This window comes from Myotis lucifugus, unplaced genomic scaffold, assembly GCF_000147115.1.
Source record: "Myotis lucifugus unplaced genomic scaffold, Myoluc2.0 scaffold_1309, whole genome shotgun sequence".
Classification (NCBI taxonomy): Eukaryota; Metazoa; Chordata; class Mammalia; order Chiroptera; family Vespertilionidae; genus Myotis; species Myotis lucifugus.
This window is the reverse complement of record NW_005872357.1, coordinates 44,985-64,170: the sequence shown is the minus strand read 5'-3', so window position 1 is coordinate 64,170 and position 19,186 is coordinate 44,985. Positions and strand designations below refer to the sequence as shown.

Genomic DNA, 19,186 nt, shown 5'->3' with positions numbered 1-19,186 from the left:
CTCCTACTCGATTTTTCATTTCCTCTCCAGCTCTGGTCTAAGGTTATTTTCTCCTGTGTGGGTTTTTGCTGTTGTTGCTGTTGTTGTTGTTGTGGTGGTTGTGGTGGTGGTGGTGGTCCTTCTCCTCCTCCTCCTCCTCCTTCTCCTTCTTTAACATCTCCTCCTCCTCCTCCTCCTCCTCCACTACCACCTCCTCCTTCTCCCCCCACGCGGCGGGGGGCGACTTTTTTTACTTCATATCAGAAAGAGGAAAGGAGAAAGGGAGAGAGATAGCAGTATCGCGGATGTACAAAAAACATTGATCAGCTGCCTCCTGCACACCCCCTACTAGTGATAAAGCCTACAACCCATTCATGTGCCCTGACATGGGATGTCAGTAAGAATTCTAATGCAATTTTTGAGGAGACCATTAGATATGCAGGTTTGGAGCTAAGAAAAGAGGTCTGGACTGGAGATAAAGATTTATGAGTCATTGGATTAAACATAGAAATGAAAATCTGTCTGTAGATGATCACCCACTAGAACATATCCTCAAATAAAATGCAAAAATTTCATGAAAATATAGAAAGGTCACTTTACCTCCTTGGGACTTGCATCTCAACTCTAAAATTTTAAAAATGATAATAATAATAATAAAACATAAACTACTTGGCTTTTCTGGGCCCTGCAGATCACAATTCTTTGTTTCCTCAACTCAATTCTGACTGCAAGCTCCATTATGCCCCCCTCTTCTTAGAAAATGCAGATTTTCAAGAGGATACATGGGGAGACATTAAAAATTCATGTTGAAGTTAAATTTTGTTATCTGATAAAAATATGTTGACAAAAAAAAGTAACATTTGTTAATATTTCCATGTATTTAAGCAGTCTATTTAAGAAATAGTTGGTGATTTGTCAATGGTTCTCACTGGCTAATGTGAGAACCATTGAGCACATGATCGTTTTAATATACAGGCCTTTTGTTCACTATTATAGTATCTCTTTTAAAAAAAAAACCTTAAGCAATTATTGAATGCAGGAAGCAGTAACTTAAAACTGCATTTGCAGCATTATTTACCTTTTATATTTGTCAACATTCATAATGAGGCTGGAAGTTACACAGATATTTGGACACAGATATTAGGCAACTTCTATGACCTACAAACTCTTCTAAGAACTATATACAGGTTAAGCCATTCATAAGCACCAGATCTCATTTTTGCCTGAATCTCCTGGTCAATGGTTTAGGAAGCTATAGCTAATACAATTTTATATGTTTACCACATTTTTTTTCTATCCACCTATGGGAAATTACAGCCCTCTTGCTCCCTTATAATTGGGCTATGGCCATGTGACTAAGTTCTGGGCAATGGAATGTCATGTGCTGAAGATGTAAGCCACCTCCAGGCCCAACCTTGTAAAATACTGATAAACTTGCCCTATGTGCCAGCTTGGAAGTCACTTGTGCCAGATGGCAGAGCTACAAGACGGAGAAGGGCTGCCTGATTTACATGGAGTTTGCCTACATGAGGAATAAACTTGTTTGCGTTTAAACCTCTAAGATGCTCAAGTTTATTTATAATTGCAATTCAACCTACTTATACTGGTTAATATTATAAAAGCCTGAGACTAGTGTTCTTCTCCTAAACTCATAATTAAATAAGAATATAAACATAAAATATATAGATTAAATTGTTAACTTTGTATAACGCTTCTAGATAAATCTTCCAGAGAATTTCCATTAAGGTGTAATGCAAGAATCTTGCTGGTATTGAGCTCCAAATGAAGTGGCCTTACTCATTCTCAAAAAAAGATTGTGTTTTCCCAAAATTAATCTGTTGATCACCTAACTTCCAGTGTTGTTGGAGATGGGCCTCTGAGTAGTTAAAGTTAAATGAGGTACTAAGAGTGGAGTCTTATAAGAAGAGTCATCAGAGATTGAGCTTTCTTTCTCTTTCTCTCTTTCTCTCTCTCCTTTTCTTTGTCTCTCCTCTCTCTCTCTTTTACTTTCACTCTCCTCTTTCTCTTTCTCTCTCTCTCCTCTCTCTCTCTCTCTCTCTCTCTCTCTCTCTCTCTCTCTCTCCATATAGATCTGTGCAAGAGTGGGCCTTCCTTCTCCTGGCTGCCGCGACCACCTTCTCTCTGACCCAGAGCTGCCTTTCTGCCTTCCTATGCTGCCCAGAGGCCCAGAGCGGCTGGGGCAGTGCAGAATGCCTGCATCATTGCCATGGCGACGATGCAAGCATCCTGCCCCTTCCCACACCACTCGGCACCTGCATATGCAAAATAACCCGCCATATTTGTTGGGTTAATTTGCATACTCACTCCTGATTGGCTGATGGGCATCACAAAGGTATGGTCAATTTGCATCTTTCTCTTTTATTAGTGTAGATAATCTTCATGCACCGAGGAAAGGTCATGTGAGCACATATCAAGAAAGCGGCTGTCTGCAAACCAGGAAAAGAGCCTTCACCAAGAACCAAATTGTCTTGGACTTCTGGTCTCAACAACTGAGAAAATGGATGTCTGCCTTAAGCCACCCAGTCTAAGTGGTATTTTGTTAGGGCAGCCTGAGCAGACTGATACACTCACTTAGTTCAGGAAATGCTGGAAAACTCCAAATACTCCTGAACTGAAGGCCTGTTCTTGTGAGAAGCAAGGCATGGAGGAGGAGACCAGGACTGACACTTCTGAGAACAACTTGGCTCAAGAGAGAAAGAGGGGAAAGAAGATGTGCAGACCAAATATGTACCCATGTTCTCTCCTGTATCCACCAATGAGATACTTTACTCTATTTTCATGGGCGGGGAGGGGCATGAGTGAGTATTTCTTAAAGTATTTAGGGAAATTCTCCACCAGGAGAACTAGAAGAATAGGTAATAGCTCTATCCCATGATATGGCAATGCACACACAATTACCTAAAAAGAAACCTAGAAACCTATATTCTTTGGAAACTTACTTCTCCTTTACTTCCCATTGTCATCATGTCACCATATCACTTATCTCCATAATTTGTAAAATTCATTCTCTTCCTATCTTCACTGACATTTAGTTGTGAACAAAGAATGAGGTTCCATAGAGAGTAACTTCACAGGATGGATCTGATTAAAAAAATTTTAACTGGGAAGGTCATGGTAGGAAGTCATACCCCAAGCATATAATTTTTTGCTTTAAGCAAGCCCTGTCCACCATTCTTTCTGTGCTTCTAGATTGACACACCTTAGAAATAAACCAGCCCTAACCAGTTGGGCTCAGTGGATAGAGTGTCAGCCTGAGGACTGAAAGGTCCCAGGTTTGATTCTGATCAAGGGCATGTACCTTGGTTGCAGGCACATCCCTAGTAGGAGATGTGTAGGAGGCAACTGATCGATGTTTCTCTCACATCGATGTTTCTAACTCTCTATCCCTCTCCCTTCTTCTTTGTAAAAAAATCAATAAAATATATTTTTTTTAAAAGAAAGAAACCAAAACCACCCTCAAGAGAGCACATAATCTTGTTATCTGATCCCCACTTTGCTTTCTCCCACCTTCATGTAATCTTTCTTACTTCCCTTCCTTAATTTTAAATGCATAAGAGAAACTGCAAAACTGTCATTCTTGAGAGCATTTGAGATCTTGTACTCATCATATGTCATCCGTTTGACTCAAATAAACTTTTATAAAAATCCTCTACAAGTTGGGATGTCTCTTACGTCAACATGATTCTGCTCTTATTGTGCGGGATCTGGATTACTGCCACAATCTCTTAGCTGTACATGGCAATCCACATTATCTCCATATTTGCTTAGCACTCTGCTTGTAAATTGCTACATAAAAGGTAAACCTTGTGACGACAAGCTCACACTTGAGACATTTCAATTGCTTTTATGAAAAAGAATCAAAACTCCTGAGTATATCAATTTTATACACAAATTCCCAACAAAAAGGAAGGGGAAGAGAATATTCTGGACTAAAGGGATTTGTTTGTTTGTGTGCATCAAAGCCCAATACAATGAGAACAGCAGTTTGCAGCAAAGAAAGTAAAGGTTTACTTAAAGAAATGGTGCCAAGAAACAGAAATATAGATGATCTAATGCTCTAAGACCTGGCTCTCTGACGGCACCTAGGGAACAGTTTAAATAAAGGAAAATGTATTAGTCATGATGACTAGTGGAGTCGGGTCATTGGTTGGGGTTAGGGTAGGGTGTAGTTGGTTATTGTATCAGATAGTGGCATTGTTCTGTAGGGTTTCATGAGGTTGTGGTCAATAGGGTTGTTCCGCTTTCATGGGCTTGGGGATGAAACACAACTGAAGTCAAAATTTTGTCTTTTGCCCTAGCCAGTTTGGCTCAGTGGATAGTGTCGTCCTGCGGATCAAAGGGTCCCGGGTTCGATTCTGTTCAAGAGCACATACCTCGGTGCAGGCTCCTCCCTGGCCCAGGTGCTGGGCAGGCCTCGTGCAGGAGGCAACCAATCGATGTGTTTCTCTCACATCCATGTTTCTCTCTGTCTTTCCCTCTCTCTTCCACTCTCTCTAAAAATCAATGGAAAAATAACCTCAGGTGAGGATCAACAAAAACAAAACAAAACAAAAGATTTTACCTTTAGTTTGACCAAAACTCTGTTCGCTTGGTCAACAACCTGAGGTGTTTTTCTTAAGACAAAATTGAACACTGACCAAAACCTGATGTTAAAGGCTTAATGATGAAGGGTTTGGACGGCTGGTATGTACAAAAGTGGAGGGAGTTGGTTGAAAGAAGACAAGTGAGTCGTGTGCTATTAGACTGGACAAAGCCAGCTGGAATTAGGAAAAGTCATATTCAAGAAATGGTTCCTGTGCAGTAAGAGAATGAGCTCTGTGACCAGGAAAACTGGCAGGCTATTTGTAGTATGAATACTTTTTTTTTTTTTTTTTTTAGTGTGTGTTGCCAAAGTGAGCACTAGTATGAATACTTATAAACACAGATCCAAGAATCTGAAATGTATGTAAAATGTAATGGGGAGAGAAGAAAATGGTTATACAAACCCCCTAGAAACACCTAATCCCAAAACAATTATCTGAGTTGAGTGGGACATTCTGTAATTAAAAGCCAGCCTGGTTAGTGGCCCTGGCTGTCCTGAGGGAACCGCGGGCTCTTCCTCTATCACTGGTGTCTCCCAGGTCCTGCTTCTCGCCCCATTCATGCTCAGACCACAGGCATCCTCATGGTCACTTTTGTTTGAGCTCTTACCTGACCCTATTCCAAGTTCACCTCAGTGGGTGATTTTTGTTCTCCTAGATCAGGGGTGGGGAACCATTTTTCTGTTAAGGGGCATTTCAATATTTATAACATCACTTGTGGCCCATACAAAATTATCAACTTAAAAATCATCCTGCTAATTTGGTCAAACATGTAATTAACTCACCCCTAATGCTTAGCAGGATCAGACCAAATAAGGCCCTCGGGCCAGACATTCCCAGCCCCACCCCCACAGAGAGAACTCTCCTCAGATATCTGATGGGACGCCCCCCTCCCAGTCTCAAACTCTATTATCTTCCTCTCTGCCAACAAAAACCTTGCCCTCTGCCCACTTCCCTCTTTGAAAAACCCCATTACCTCACACAGCCACATGCCTTTTACTGGACTTTTCATTTCCCCATCAGCACTTCTTCAAGCAAGTCTCTCCCCTGTCTGGTTTTCTTTTCTTTTCTTTTTCTTAAAATATATTTTTATGGATTTCAGAGAGGAAGTGAGAGGGAGAGAGAGATAGAAACATCAATAATGAGAGAGAATCATTGATCGGCTGCCTCCTGCACACCCCCTACTGGGGAAGAAGCCTGAAACCTGGGCATGTGCCCTTGACCGGAATCAAACCTGGGACCCTTCAGTCCACAGGCCAACGCTCTGTCCACTGAGCCAAATCAGCTAGGGCTGCCCTTTCTGGTTTTCAATGGCAGAACCTGCCTCTGTCCTATGTGCTCTGACCTCTCATATCTACAAGATTGGAAAGAATTTCATCCTGAGAGCAAGTGTAAATTCCAAGATGGACCACTTACTAGAATGAATAGATTGCCACTTTGGGGCAGCTTCCCACGTTGTAAAATGATTATTTTTCCACAACAAAGGCCATAAGACCTGACTGCCTTCCATTTACCTGTTCTTGTTTTGGGAAATTTTGGCCTCAACTCGCATCCCATTGGTCCATTTCCAAAGGCCAACAAGACAACATTGATACTTGAGACTTCTTAAGAATAAGCCTTCCTAGCATTATAAGATAACACTATCAGACTAAAGGTTGGTCATCAATGCATACTTTAAATTGATTTATAACCAAAAGGGCTAACTATGTATTAAAAAGGGATTTTATGAAAACTAATCTCACTGGGTGATCTGATCATAAGCTCCTAATGGAGCAGGTTATATTGAGTAGTCTTGCTCTACCAGGGGTCCTCAAACTTTTTAAACAGGGGGCCAATTCACTGTCCCTCAGACCGCTGGAGGGCCGGACTATAGTTTAAAAAAAAACTATGAGCAAATTCCTATGCACACTGCACATATCTTATTTTGAAGTAAAAAAAACAAAATGGGAACAAATACAATATTTGTATTTTCATTTGGCCCGCGGACCGTAGTTTGAGGACCCCTGCTAGACATACAACTTCTTCAGTAAAAGGTTTGTCTTTTCCTTAAGCAAGCTCTGTTCATTATTTTTGTACATCTAGATTAACATATTTGTTATTAAATTTATTTCATTGATAGGCTGACTCCTGCACACGCCCCACTGGAGATTGAGCCCGCAACCCAGGCATGTGCCCTGATGGGGAATCAAACCATGACCTCCTGGTTCATAGGGTGACATTCAACCAGGGAGCCCCACCAACTGGGCCACACTCACACCTTTAAGAGACATATTTCTAATAAAGTATAAGATATTCACTAACCATTTCAAGTTTATTTTCTAGCTTTTCTGTAATAAAAGGCCCAAAGTAAGTAAACTTAAGACTTGTCTAGCAAAATCATTAACAGCTGAAATGAGTTCATTGATATGCTCAAATGGCTAAGTTTTTTTTTTCATTAAGATTACCTCCCATAAACTTGCATTTTAAAAGATGGCCCAGATAAGAGGTATTTTGGTTTTTTTGTTTGTTTTCTGTTAAATATATATTTTTATTGATTTCAGAGAGGAAGAGAGAGAGACAGAGAGAGACAGAGAGAGAGAGAGAGAGAAAGAGAGAAACATCAATGATGAGAGGGAATCATTGATTGGCTGCCTCTTGCATGCCCTCTACTGGGGATGGAGTCCGCAACCCTAGTATGTGCCCTTGACTATAATCAAACCCTAAACCTTTCAGTCTGCAGGCCTACGCTCTATCTATCCAGTCAAACCAACGAGCACAATAGAGTTTTTTAAGAAGACCAGATATTTGCATCTTAAAGGCAGAGGGCTAGATTAACATATCTTTGAAATCCTCTTATATGCCTAATGGAAGCCAACAGGTGGCAGTGCTTGGGGGAGGACTTGGTTTTAATGTTGACAAGTCATAGGCCCAGTACTGATGGCATCCACACTTGATTCACATTTTAACCCCTTCTACACGCACCCGGTCCCGTGGAGGAAGCTAGAGTCTGTGCATAGCTTTGCACAGCAAAACAGGCAGCCAAGAGAGGTCACAGGTGGTGTCTGACATTGACCTGATTCAAGTTCATCTCAAGAATTTCCAGAACCAACACAGCTAAGGGCTGGCTTCAGTCCATAACAAAGCATGACCCAATTAGCTCCACAAGTAGCATGACTCCCTCCAAAAATATATCAGCAGAAACCAGACCTTAGAAGGCAAATTCCACTTCATGCAGTCAGCCACTGCACAGCACCTCATGCACTGTGCTTGCAGCCAAACCTCACAGCCAGCCAGCCTGAGGCTCAGCCGAACCCAGGAATGTGAAACAACAATCAAGGATCCACTTAAACACAAAAGTACACATAAGGGGCTGGGAGACTGTGCCACTGGGCCCCACAGAAAACCTACAACATGAGGCCGCCCCACCAAACTGGGAGATCTGCCTAATACACGGAAACAAACTCAGAAAGGCATACAAAGAAGGAGACAAAGAAATAGGCCCTAAATGAAACAATGGGAGAATGCTCCATAAAAATATCTAAATAAGATGGAGGCAAGATATCTACTAGAAACAGAGTTCAGCACAATGTTTGTAAGGACCCTGTTGGAACTGAGTGTGAATTTCACCAGCATAAAAAAGGACATAGAAATCATAAAAAAGAACCAGTCATGCCGAAAACAGTTTGGCTCTGTGGATAGAGCGTCGGCCTGGGGTCTAACGGGTCCCAGGTTCGATTCTGGTCAAAGGCATGTACCTTGGTTGCAGGCACATTCCCAGTGGGGGGTGTGCAGGAGGCAGCTGATCGATGTTTCTCTCTCATCTGATGTTTCCAACTCTCTATCCCTCTACCGTCCTCTCTGTAAAAAGTCAATAAAATATATTTTTTTTTTAAAAAAAAGGACATAGAAATCATAAAAAAGAACCACCCAGAAAGGAAGAATACAATCACTGGAATAAAAATTACACTAAAAAAATCAACAGGAGATGAAATAAAGCAGATAATTAAATCAGTCATTTGAAAAGCATGGTAGCAGAAAATAACCAATCAGAGCACCCCAAAATATTTAAAATTTGAGGCTATTTCAAGAGATCTCTGGGACAAGATCTACATCACAGAAAAACAGGAGGTTGAAGAAAGAGCAAGGAATTCAGAACTTACTTTTAACAATAATGACAAAATGTTTCAACCTGGAAAAAAGACAAGTCCTGGAAATGCAGAGTCTCAAACAAGATGAATGTAAAGAGGGCCTCATGCAGACACATCAAAATTAAAATTCCAAAGGTTAATAACAAAAATAATCTTAAAAACTGGAAGAGAAAGACAGTTAGTTACTTACAAGGGTACTCCCATAAGACTGTCAGATGATTTCTCACAGAAACATTGCAGGCCAGAGGGGACTGGCACAAAATATATAAAATATAATGAAAAGCAAGGACTGACTACAAAGACTACTCCACCTAGCAAGGCTATAATTTAAAATTTTAATAAGAAATAAGAAGATTTCCAGAAAAGAAAAAGCTAAGAGGTATCACCACAAAATCAGTTTTACAAGAAATGTTAAAGGGTTTCTTTTAGATAAAAAGAAAAAAAACATAAATATTAACAATAAAATGGCAATAACTATGTGCCCATTAATAATCACTTTAAGGTAAATGTTTTAAATGCTTCAATCAAAAGACATAAAGAAGTTGAATGGATAAAAAGACAAGACCCATAAATATGATGTTTACAAGAAACACACCTCAAAATAAAAGATAAACATAGACTGAAAGTGAAAATGTGGGGAAAGATATTTCATGCAAATAGAAACAGGAAAAAAAAACAGGAGTAGAAATATATGTATATTCATATATATATATATATGTATATATATATATTCATATATATATATATATGTATATATATACATATATATTTATATATATGTATATTTCATATATATATGTCTAAGCGACCGGAACACTGGAACAACCAGTCGCTATGACACGTACTGACCACCAGGGGGCAGATGCTCAATGCAGGAGCTGCCTGCTGGTGGTCAGTGCACTCCCACAGCCAACCTCCTGTGGCTGGCCAACTGCCCATGGTCCCTCCCCGTGTCTGGCAGGCCTTGGCTGGCAGCTGGCAGCTGGCAGGAAGGTGGGGCTGGCCGTGGGGAGGAGCCGCAGGAGAGAAGGCCCTAGCCGGCAGGAGAAGGCCCCCATCAGCCCTGATCGCCAGCCAGGCCTAGGGACCCCACCTGTGCATGAATTTCGTGCACCTGGCCTGTAGTGTTTATATAAGACAAAATAAACTTTAAAACAAAGACTATATTAAGAAATGCAAAAGAGCATTACCTCATGATAAAGGGATAAATCTAACAAGAGGATATAACCCTTGCAAACATTTATGAACACAACAGAGGATCACATAAATACATAAAGCAAATCTTGATGGAAATAAAAAAAGAGATCAACAATAATGCAGTCATAACAGGAAAATTTAACAACCCATTGACATCAGCAGATACATCTCCCAGACAAAAATATCAAAAAGAAAATAGCAACCTTATAAGATGCACTAGACAAGATAAACTTAATTCATAGTTTAGAGCATTTTACCCCAAAGCAGCAGAATATAAATTCTTTTCAAGTGCACATAAAACGTTTTTGTTTGTTAATCCTTACCTGAGGATAGTTTTTCCATTGATTTTTAGAGAGAGTGGAAGGGCGGAGAGAAAGAGACAGAGAAAAACATTGATGTGAGAGAGACACATCGATTGGTTTTTTTCCCACCCGTGTCTTGATCGGGGCCAGGGATCAAACCTGCAACGTAGGTATGTGCCCTTGACTGGAAATTGAACCTGTGACCCTTCAGTGCGTGGGCTGATGTTCTAATCACTGAGCAACACTGTCCAGGGCTACATAGAACTTTCTTTAAGTTTGCTTACAAGTTAGGACACAAAGAAGTCTTAATGAATTTTAAGATTTTTAAAAAATATTTTTTTATTTATTTCAGAGAGAAGAAGGAAATGGGAGAGTTAGGATACATCACTGATGAGAACCATTGATCAGCTGTCTACTGAACGCCCCCTACTGAGGAACAAGCCCACAACCTGGGCATGTGGCCAGACCAGGAATCAAACCAGAACCTCCTGGCTCATAGGTCGATGCTCAACCACTGAGCATAGCAAGTTTTAATAAATTTTTAAAAATTAAAATAATATCAAGCATCTTCTCTGACTACTATATTATAAAACTAGAAATCAATTTTAAGAAAAAAAAAAGCACATGAAGGCTAAATAACATGACAATAGAAAAGAATAGACTAATAATGTGATCAAGAAAGAAATAAAAAGATATCTACAAACAAAGGAAAATAAACAACCCCTCAAAATATATAGGACACAACAAAAGCAGCCTAAAAGGGAAATTCTTAGCAACATAGGCCGACCTCAAGATGCAAAAAAAAGCCCGCTGGCATGGCTCAGTGACTGAGCATTGACCTATGAACCAGGAGGTCACAGTGCCATTCCCGGTCAGGGCACATGTCCCAGTTGCGGGCTCGATCCCCAGTCGGGGAACATGCAGGAGTCAGCTGATCAATAATTCTCTCTCATCATTGATGTTTCCATCTCTCTCTCCCTCTCCCTTCCTCTCTGAAATCAACTTTAAAAAGGTATTTTACAAAAGGTAAGCTTCTCAAAGACAAAGTGGTTTTCAAAGTGTGAGTCCCCAGACCACCAGAATGAGCATAATCTGAAAGTTGTAACAAATGCAAATTCTTGAACCTCTCTCTTGACGTAAAGGACTAGAACTCTGGAGGGATGTTCCAGAAATCTGTTTCAAAAAAAACCCTCCCAAATGCTGCTGATGCCCACTCAAGTTTGAGCACCACAGATTAAAGAGAGTATTTCATGATCTTGAAGGAGTAAAGAATTTGCAGAAAAAAATAATAGTCGTAAAAATATTAATCAACTGTATCCCATTAAAAAATTCTTTCCATCACAAGTTTAAGGGAATAAAACGTAAACCAGAGACTGGTAGAACATATTCACAATGCATACATTCAACAAAGGACTAGGATACAGAAATTATAAAGAACTTCAAATTAATAAGAAAAAGACTGACACCCTTGCCTCACCACACACACAAATAGCTAAAACCTTAAACTGCTACTTCACAAAAGAGTGTATCTAAATGGTTAATAGGCATATGTTAAGTATCATTAATCAACAGGAAAATATGAACTAAAGCAACAATTACACCCATACAAGAATGGCTAATACTAAAAGGGTTAATAATATCAAATATGAGTGAGTTTGTGGAGAAGATAAAAAGTACATTACGATGACCCCTATGAAAACCTGTTTGCTAGTATCTATTACATGCAAAAAAATAGATACCTCCTGTGATCCAGCAATTCTATTTCTATATATATTCTTATGAGAATTGAATGCTTATGTTATCAAAATACATGCACAAAAATGTTCAATCATCCACACTCGTAAAGTCAAGGATTATCCATGGGTCTTAATCCCCCCATATTTGAAGTTTTGAGCATCCACAAATGATAATCAGCTTCTCACAGATGTCCCAACCACATCATGTAAAAGCCTTCGTATAACAATGCAAAAAAAACAAAAAACATATATGCATAGCACATAGACACAGACAACAGTGTGGTGATAGCAAGAGGGAAAGGGGGTGAGGGGTAGGTGGGGATGGGCAAAAGTGGGGGGGTGGGAATGGGGACAGAAAGAGACTTTGCCTGGGGCTATGGGTGCACCATGCAGTGTGCAGATATTTTATTGAGTGGTACACTTGAAACCTATATGGTTTTGTGAACCAGTGTCACCTCAATACATTCCATTTAAAAATAAATTAATTAACATTAAAAACAAAGAAACACACAATAGACATGCAATGAAGCTAAAGTTAGGTTCTGTTGCCTTGCAATGCCTGTGGGGAAAGTAGGCTGAGAAGATGTGAGGCAGGACAGAAAATCTCACTGATACAAGCAGGTTCTTATGAACAAACAAATAAAAAATATAATATATACAAAATCAATTATTTTTTCATAGGAAATCTTCAGTAGGTCAGTCTGTTCAGTAACTGTTGAACTACCAGTGATTCCTAGTCAATATTGACATTCACAAGCATCAAAGTTACATCTTTTTTATTGGAGTTTGGAGAGAAATTTCTGTGAAATTCTATGTTGCTCACCTTCACTCTATTCTGAATTAAAAACCCAATGCCTGGTGTGCAGCTGTTCATCCGAAGCCACAGCTGTGCATCTGTTACGACCGTTACCTGAACCCACCACTTTAAGAAGATAAGGCAAACTGAATATTGCAACTTGCAAGTACATTATATTGATTTGTGAAGCTTGACTCATTGATATTTATCCTATATTTTTCCCCATAGTTACAGTCAGCCTCACATAAAATCTCTATATCGCATTTGTAATCTAAAATATTAATTTCTCCAGTTTTTGTTAATTCCTCTACTGTAATCTTCAAGTTAAAATATGTATAAGAGAGTATACCAAGTAAACTCCATTAAATCAATTTAATTTCACTATTCTAAAATCACAGTTACATAATTTCTATTTATCCAAATTGATATATATTTTATTAGAAGTACTAGAGGCCTGATGCATGAAATTCGTGAACTCGGGGGGTAGAGGGTGGTCCCTCAGTCCGGCCTGCACCCTCTCACAGTCCAGGAGATATGAGATGTGGGGATGTCTGACTGACAGCTTAGCGTTGCCACAGAGGTGGGAGAGGCTCCCGTCACTGCTGCTGCGCTCACCAGCCGTGAGCCTGGCAAAGGGCTTCTGGCTGAGCAGTGCTCCCCCTGTGGGAGTGCACTGACCACCAGGGGTCAGTGCACATCATAGAGACTGATCGTTCTGCCGTTTGGTCAATTTGCATATTAGCCTTTTACTATATACAGGATATTCTGACAGATCAATTCTTTTTTATATAAAAATTATACACAGCAAAAACTAATTGGACAAATCAAATGTTGAATTTTACCTGTAAAGGTTTTGCTTTTGAAAGTTACCTGTGTAGCCATTACTTTTACAAAAAGGCAATTTTCCCTCATTAACTTGTATAGATATAAATGCTACTATATGCAGTTGTATCTACTAAATATTTTATTTTGGTTTGGTTTTGCTGCTCTTCATATTTATTTTAAAATTTAGATAAAGCAAAAATAGTTTAGCTCACTGTCCTTTATTTTGGATTAGTTTACTTGGTATTTCTCTTCTTTCTTGAGATAGGCCTATAATGATAAATCTTCCCTCTTATTAATACTTTAGTTGCATCACAGAAGTTTTTTTTTTTTAATATGTTACTAATGATTTCCGAGTTAGGAAGGAAGGGGGAGAGAAACAGAGAAATATCAATGATAAGAGAGAATCATCAATCAGCTGCCTCCTGCATACCCCCTACTATGGATCGAGCCTGCAACTGGGCATGTGACCTGACCGGGAATTGAACTGACCTCCTGGTTCATGAGTCAACACTCAACCACTGAGCCACACCTGCTGGACACATCACAGTTTTGATATGTCGTATTGTCATTCTTATTTGAATCTATATATCTTTTGATCCCACCTTTTATTTATTCTTTGACCCAGCCACTTTTTAGTGGTATGTTGTTTAATCTCCACAGATTTCTGAGTTTCTTTACTTTCTTTTTGCAGTTGATTTCTAATTTCAAGGCATTGTTGGCAGAGAATATGTTTGGTAAGAATTTCTCTTTGGTTCTTTTTTAAAGTTTGAATCTCTTTGGTAAAGTGATTTGTGCTCTGAGTGAATCAAGTTCTCTCATCTCATTGAGTATTTTCAGAACTGCAGTCTTGAGTTCTGTCATTTATATCATATATTTCCATTCATTCCAGTTTGCTTTCTGGAGATTTTTCATTTTCTTTCTGAACTGCCTCACTAACTTGCTATTTGGCGGGCTGGGCTCCCTCTCTGTCTGGGCAGCTATGTATTGACACTTCTTTAGCAGGTTTCTATGAAGAGATATTTCTCTTATTTTCCAGTAGGTGGCACTGAATCACAAGTTTTTTAGTTCTGTGAAATTCCCAAGCTGACCTCTGCAGCTGCCTTCAGTATGGCTGCAAAGTTGGGGGGTGGAGTTTGTTTTTCCCTCTCGGTATTGGCAACCCCGGACCTCCACAGGGCCACCCCCAATGCGTCCCACTCAGGGATCAGTCACAGAGATATGTAACAATCCTGCATAGCAGTTCTCAGCTTTGCAGATAATGTGCCCCACATCCCAGCACCAAGTGCAAGGGGAGACAATTTGGGGGAGTCTAAGTGACAGCAGGGCTCTGTGGCTCCATTTCTTAGTTTGGAACACCAACTGCCTGGTGATAAATTCCTTCCGACAACCTCGGAAGAACCTCTGCGCTTCGTCCTTGCCCAAGCCTCTCAGCATCTACAGTTTGCACCACTCACTCCATGAAGAGTGCCCTCCTGAGATTCTCTGCTCCTCACAGCCAAGGGAGCACCAGCTACAGCCAGCTCCTCCCCTCTCTGGGCCAAGCTGCAGAGCTGCATCCATCCCCTCTTAGCTCTCCTCCCTTCTTGCCTCCCCTGATTGCTCCCATTTGCCCACCTTTGGATGCTTCAATGCATGGATCTCTCAGACGTGCCTGTGTTGTGAGCAGGGAGTCCTTTGTTGAGTGATAGCTGATCAACTTGTTGAAATTTCATGGGGAGAAACAAAGGGGATCTCTCACACCACCATTCCTCTGACATCCTGGTGTGTCATTTAAAGTTGCTATTTCCTTATTGATTTGTTTTTTTTTTTTTTTTTTTTTGGTCTGGAAGATCGATCCATTATGTTAAGAGGGCTGCCTCAGCTGGTCTGGCTCAGTGGATAGAGCCTCGGCCTGCAGACTGAAGAGTCCCAGGTTCCATAATGGTCAAAGACATTTGCCTGGGTTGCAGGTTCAATCCCCAGTAGGGGGTGTGCAGGAGACAGCCGATCAATGATTCTCTCTCATCATTGATGTTTCTATCTCTCCCTCTCCCTTCCTCTCTGAAATCAATAGGGATAGAGATAGAGATAGAGATAGAGATAGAGATAGAGATATAATTTTTTTAAAGGGCTATGAAAAGGTCCTTGCCAGGTTTAGGCTGCAAAGTCAACCAAGTGTCCATGGGCTCTGGTTGTTAGATTTCTAACATATGAGTCGGGGGGTACACAAACATTTAATCAGTAGGCAGGCTGAGGCAGTATGACAAAACACAGTATGACCTGCCATGTACTAGCTGGTGACTGCAGGAGAGCCCCTTCTTCCTACAGTGTCTCTCCAGGGCCCTCTACTATAAAAGCTTAACATTGTGCTGACTTTAAAGGAGAAATAATGAGGAATTCCATCCATTATCACTGAGCACATAAAGATGAATTTAGAACTTATAGCAATAAATTTGAGTGTTAATAAAGTAACTAACAGCACAGCACTCAATGAGGAACATGATGTTCATACATAGAATATTAACCTGTTTTAAAATGAATTTCCTGAGATGATAGGAACTATTTGAAAAAAGAAGACAAAATTTTCTGGATATACGTTTACTTTCCAAAAAAATCAAAATTGCTTAAAAACGAACCAGAGTCGCTGTAAATTCAGGCTGAAGCATTTCCAAAAAGATTTCAGAAGAGCCTGGGAATGTAAAAGCCAGGTGAGATACTTTCGAAAACTTGACGCTGCCTGAGGAAGCTGAGCTGAAGAGCATCTCCCCAGGGCAGTGTGGCACCAAGAACAATAACAGGTCACACGTTTCTGAAGGCATTGTAGCTTGCCACACATTTCACACATTTGTCTAGGAGACAAGTCTATGAGAAAATCTGTCTTTGTCCATCTGGGCTGCTATTACAAAATAACAGACTGGGTGGCTTATAAGCGATAGAAATTTATTTTTCACAGATTGGAGGCTGGGAAGTCCAATCTCAAGGGGCCAAAAGATTCAGGGTTTGATGAGGGCCCACTTCCTGCATCCTAGATGGCATCTTCTGCTGTCTTCACAAGGTGAAGGGACCTCTTTTCTAACAGCACTAATTCCATTTGAGAGCTCAGACCTCATGACCTAATCACCTCCCAGAACCCCACCTTCTAATACCCATCACCTTGGTTATTAGATTTCTAACAGATGAATCGGGGCATACACACACATTTAAGCAGTAGGCAGGCTGACATTATTAGCCCCAATGGGCACAGGAGGAAACTGAGTCAGAGGCTAGAACTCCAGTCTCCTGATCCAGTGCACTTGCTGGTTCACCTACCCGCCTCGCTAAGTTCTGCTTCAAGTTCCCCTTCGTCCATGAAGCCTTCCTTGACTAACCCCAAGCCAAAATTCTCACTAGACATTCTGAGAAATTTGTTGCACAACATTACACATGTCTAAGAACAGTGGTTCTCTAACTTTAGCTGAATATCAGCATTACCTGCGGGCTTGTTAACACACAGACGACTGGGCCCCACTCCCAAAGTTTCCCATTCAGTAGTTCTGGGGTGGGGCCCAAAATAACTCATAAGTTCCCAGGTGATGCCGAGGCCACTGGTCACAAAAACACAATTTGGGAACCATTGGTTCAGAAGCCAGCAGGTTCTTCACCTGCATTCTAGGTTTGACCTGTGAGTCCAGCAGAGAAGAACCAAATCTTCATTTCCTCAAGCAAAGGCTCTCCCAAAGGGCAGCCTCTCTTTTTCTGGATGTTCAGAGCCCTGGGGTGCCTAGAGGCGACTTTCCTGAGAGCCAACCGATCATTTTAACTTGACCTTCTCATTTCTTGGCTCCAGAAAGGTCTGCTGTTCCGCTTAGCTTCCAGTTACCTCCTGTCTAAGAACCAAGAAGACAGCTAGACCGGCATCACTACACCTCAGGCTTGCCCAGGTATGCTCAGCCCCTTTCGTGCACTTTCTCAATAGCTAGAAGTAAGAGAGGCTGTTTGGAGGGGTCTCTTCATGACTGCCTCTTCCAGTCCGAATAAAATGACTGCCCATTGGTGAGAAAGGTCCCTCCCCAAAGTAGTTTATTTCCATATCATACACATACACTAGGATTTCTCCTCTTTTAATCAAGTTACATAAAAGCTTGAGATACCTCTGTTTCTTTGACCTAACTTTCTTTTTAAAGATGAAATATCCCCTTATAAATTCAAATTCACAATAGAAATTATGTCCTCAAACTGCCAATATGACATTCACAAGCTTTCCCAAAAGATACAAACTGAAAGCCCCCCAAGTTGTTGTTAACTAGCAGAGGTGTATTTGGGGTTCCACACCCTAAATTGTGTAAAAGTTTGAGTCATTATTTTAATGTCAGGCACGCTCACATGAAAATCCAGACTTCCGCTTTTCTTGAAAAATGTAGGTCACAGCCAACCCAGGGTCTGACTTCCTATTTGACAACAAGCAGCTGGACCTGCTCCCCCTGGACAGGACAAGTGCTTTCCAGGTCTCTGCAGACTCCAGCGTTTAAACAATGGCCACAGGTGCCCGCGCTTCGGCCCTTCTCTGCTTGTCCCTGGTAGGTATCTGAGTTTGCACTTCTGTTCTTAAGAACCACGTGAGCTTCTAAACAGGTAGGATGCTTAAATTCTCTTAAAGTAGCCAAGGGGCGTGATGAGAGCTTTCTTGGGATTGTTCTCTGCTTCTTCAAGGCACCTCACTTTCATCCTCAATTCCTGGGTGCCGAAGTCCTGGGAACTTGAGATCCTGAGTTCCAGACAGGTGTGGCCAGCACAGTCACAGGATGTCTTGATAAGACCTGTGAGAGAATAGCCAGGGAGAGACCATTAAGAAAAGTGGAAGAGGGGATGGAAGGAAGAGGGAATGGGGACAAAGGCTGAGGAAAGGAGATGGAAAAAGAAGACTCACCTGCGCTTCTTAAGCCAGAAGGTTACGCCTCCGCCTACCAGCAGGAGGGATGCCAGTACTGCTGCGACGATCCAGCCCACCGGCACATGACTCCCCTCTGCTTCAGGAACACAGGAGTTTCTCAGCCCCAGGATTCCTCCCTAGCTCAAGCCACCTGGTGTCAGCACATGTGAGGGTGCCAGGTGCTTATTTACTCTCCCATTTAAAGTTGCCACTTCTGGCCCAGCCAGTGTAGCTCAGGGGTTGAGCATCGACCTATGAACCAGGTCACGGTTCGATTCCCGGTCAGGGCACATGCCTGGGTTTGATCCGCAGTGTGGGGTGTGCAGGAGGCAGCCTATCAATGATTCTCTCCCATTATTGATGTTTCTATCTCTCTCTCCCTTCCTCTCTGAAATCAATATATATGTTTTTTAATAAAAACAATAAAAGTGGCCACTTCTATTCCCCTGAAGTTTGGAGGGCCCAGCTTTTCTCAGGGCCTGGGCATCCGTAATCCAGTCCATTTCAGCTAAGCTAGCACAGCATATAGGGGAAGGGCAGTAATTCTTCAGCGAGGCAGTCCTGAGTCTAAGCCCAGCTTTCCTCTTTTGAACTTGACCTAGCTGAGCCTCAGGTTCTCATATATAAAGTGAGAATAATACTTGCTTCAGAGGAGAGGTGACTGGATGGCACGCTCTGTGCAGGGTGCTCAGCCCGCGCAGCGGGAAGCAGCCGGAGAACCACAGCTACCTGTGT

General features: G+C 41.3%; 2 protein-coding genes across 2 annotated transcripts in view; both read right to left on the bottom strand.

Moving 5' to 3' along the window:
• Positions 1 to 16,465: 16,465 nt before the first annotated feature.
• The window catches only part of LOC102421974 (antigen-presenting glycoprotein CD1d-like), a 47,079-nt gene continuing 44,358 nt past the window's right edge, over positions 16,466 to 19,186 (bottom strand). Inside the window, exons 5-6 of the mRNA XM_014449643.2 lie at positions 18,449 to 18,545; positions 16,466 to 18,338 (exon numbers count right to left, since the gene is read on the bottom strand). Coding sequence (XP_014305129.1) covers positions 18,317 to 18,338; positions 18,449 to 18,545 — 119 coding nt within the window. The 3' untranslated portion in view covers positions 16,466 to 18,316. The remainder of the gene's footprint in view (positions 18,339 to 18,448; positions 18,546 to 19,186) is intronic.
• LOC102422270 (antigen-presenting glycoprotein CD1d-like) overlaps positions 18,594 to 19,186 on the bottom strand; it is a 3,139-nt gene continuing 2,546 nt past the window's right edge. Inside the window, 1 exon segment of the mRNA XM_023748360.1 lies at positions 18,594 to 18,602. Within this exon segment, the coding sequence (XP_023604128.1) occupies positions 18,594 to 18,602 (9 nt within the window).